The sequence below is a fragment of the Hibiscus syriacus genome, unplaced genomic scaffold (assembly GCF_006381635.1).
Source record: "Hibiscus syriacus cultivar Baekdansim isolate YM2019G1 unplaced genomic scaffold, ASM638163v2 tig00111792_pilon, whole genome shotgun sequence".
Classification (NCBI taxonomy): domain Eukaryota; kingdom Viridiplantae; phylum Streptophyta; class Magnoliopsida; order Malvales; family Malvaceae; genus Hibiscus; species Hibiscus syriacus.
Window position 1 is genome coordinate 217,567 of NW_024063179.1, and position 2,297 is coordinate 219,863.

Consider the following 2,297-nt stretch of genomic DNA (forward strand, 5'->3'; position numbering starts at 1 on the left):
CTTTGCTTTGACCTACCATTCTTTCTCCATCAAGATGGCCTGACAGTACATACATTAGGACAAAAAAATGAACCTCAGAACAATGCATCACTCATTTATTATAAAGAATAGGTTCTCCATTAACATGCTTTTCAATATTTTAGCAGTGATCCACGGAATATGCATTGCATTAATTGGTAAATAATAGATGTAGATGGTACAAATAAAACTGCTTTGTGGCGGACAAAGAATAAACTAGACATGCAGTTCTACGGGTTATGATTCATATCAGTAGCACTAATATAATATTGTCCAAATGTAAGAGTAATTGATCTGATTCAAATTAAATCAATATAAGCTTGATCTGGAGCTCGAGCAAAATTCACGATTCAAAAAGCTAAAACCAAATATTAAAGCACAAGGATTGAGTTAAATCAACTAGTTGAAATACTCAAGATCAACTTGGTGCATAATTGCAAAATCAAGTTGCAGGAGCCAGTGACTACTGATCCAGCTAGCTTATCTAAAGCATCTTACATGTGACCATTTACATAGCAAATCAAATTATATTAAAATAACAACTAAGCAAACAGAATTTAACCAAATGCTATAACATATATTTCACTTTAACTATACAATGCACTTAATAAATAAAAAAAGGAAAAATAATGAAGAATCAACTCACGAGTTACTGGCCGAGGAAGTCATTCTTTGGATCTGTCGAACACAACAAGGTAGCTTTCAGAATAGCAAATAGAGCCTGCACAACAAATAAACAGTAATGTTTACTTATAATAAATAAAGTTAATAGGGAAAAAAGAATGATGATATAAGCTTTTGAAACAGAAAAAAGTACCTTATTCATAAGCAAGTTTACTTGCTCTCTACACATTTCCTTCAAGTCTACAATATCAACATGGAGTTCCTCCAACTAGAAAGATGACGCAGCCCTTAAACATGTAAGCACATCATGGATGACAACAGTATCATATAATATTTTCAAATCTAGAATTGAGTCAGAAATATTTGGTTCAGCAAAGCTCATGTCTCTCCGCCTTAATATACTTATTATACCACGTACATGAAAATAACATCTATTTGAATATGAAATTTTGTTTTCCGCCAATGAGAAATAATCCAAATGAAAAGAGCCATCTACCTCCTCATTTCGTTCACCCATTAGCTCCAGAGCAGCAATGTGTCTCCGCCTCAAGGCTTCTAGCTCTGTCCGGATTCCAGACAATGTGGCAGCCTCAGCCTTCAACTTTTCACACTACAGCAAATGTAGACAAGGTTAAAAACAATTATTTGACCAAGAAAGAGAATATAATATTGATGAATAAAACCTCACTCGAATTTAACTAGAAAGCAGAAACCTCTGCAGTCATTTTGACTAACTCCTTAGATAGAGAGTCACGGATAGACTCCAAGGAATTCTGACGTAAAGCAAGGTAGATATAAGCTATTTAAACAGTAAACAAGATAAAACACATACCTAAAATCAGGAAATATTTGGTACCGAGAATAGTTTGAACATTTAGTGCAAATATATTGAATTCAGGAGCTCAAAGAATAATTCATACCAAACGAGACATATAGGATGCAAATTCACCCTCTTTTTGACGAAGTGTAGATTCAAAAGCACTTGCTGTCATACTCTTCATATAGAGTGGACTTGCTGTAGCCTCTTCGATATTTCTTTTTTCAGAGAAACCATCAGATGAGTCCAACGATGCTTGTAGAAAATATCTTTCCTCCATGCTTTCTATGCTGCTAGCAGTAGATAGTTTCCTAGACAAGCTTCCTGCACCACAGTCACACAATAAGCACAGGAGATCATAAAAGAGCAACTACATCATAACAGAAAGCACAATACCATTCTCCAAGGTGGAACTATGCCTTGCAATTGGAGCTTGCTCTGTAGACTGCACGCGCATTGTCCTTTCCAAGTCTACTCGGGCAGCTTTCTCCCTTTCTACTTTCTGTAAAAAATTTAAAAGAATCCTTCTGTAAACAGAACCAACTATCAAATCCAAGAACCAATGGTTAAAATGGTTCCTATGATCATATAAGCATAATAAACTCTTACGGAATGCCTCATGTAACATCAGCAGTAAATTGAAATAAGTTTTATAATGCTAAACCATATATGTCCCTTTTGAAATCTGCAATCATGTGCAGAATACTAGATGATATTCTTTTTTATCACCAGAGTTGAAAGGAAAAAGAATTCAAGAAAACAACTAATATGAATGGAAAATGGAAAAAAAATTCAACTCGCAGGCAAAAAGAATGGATACGCTAATATATTAGGACTC

The 2,297-nt window shown here is 34.6% G+C and overlaps 1 protein-coding gene across 1 annotated transcript; it reads right to left on the bottom strand.

Annotated features, from left to right (window-relative positions):
* Positions 1–667: 667 nt before the first annotated feature.
* Positions 668–2,080, bottom strand: LOC120170751 (golgin candidate 5-like). The gene is made up of 7 exons (XM_039178628.1): positions 2,069–2,080; positions 1,856–1,961; positions 1,563–1,783; positions 1,356–1,415; positions 1,139–1,252; positions 836–910; positions 668–739 (listed from the first exon to the last, which is right to left on the bottom strand). The coding sequence occupies exons 1-7, from the start codon at positions 2,078–2,080 to the stop codon at positions 668–670; spliced, it is 660 nt and encodes a 219-aa protein (XP_039034559.1).
* Positions 2,081–2,297: the final 217 nt, after the last annotated feature.

Coding starts and splice junctions, on each gene's coding strand:
- LOC120170751 (XM_039178628.1), bottom strand. Junction 1,784..1,855: donor TAGTTCCACCTTGGAGAATG/GTATTGTGCTTT, acceptor ACTGTGGTGCAG/GAAGCTTGTCTAGGAAACTA. Junction 1,253..1,355: donor TAGTCAAAATGACTGCAGAG/GTTTCTGCTTTC, acceptor CATTTGCTGTAG/TGTGAAAAGTTGAAGGCTGA.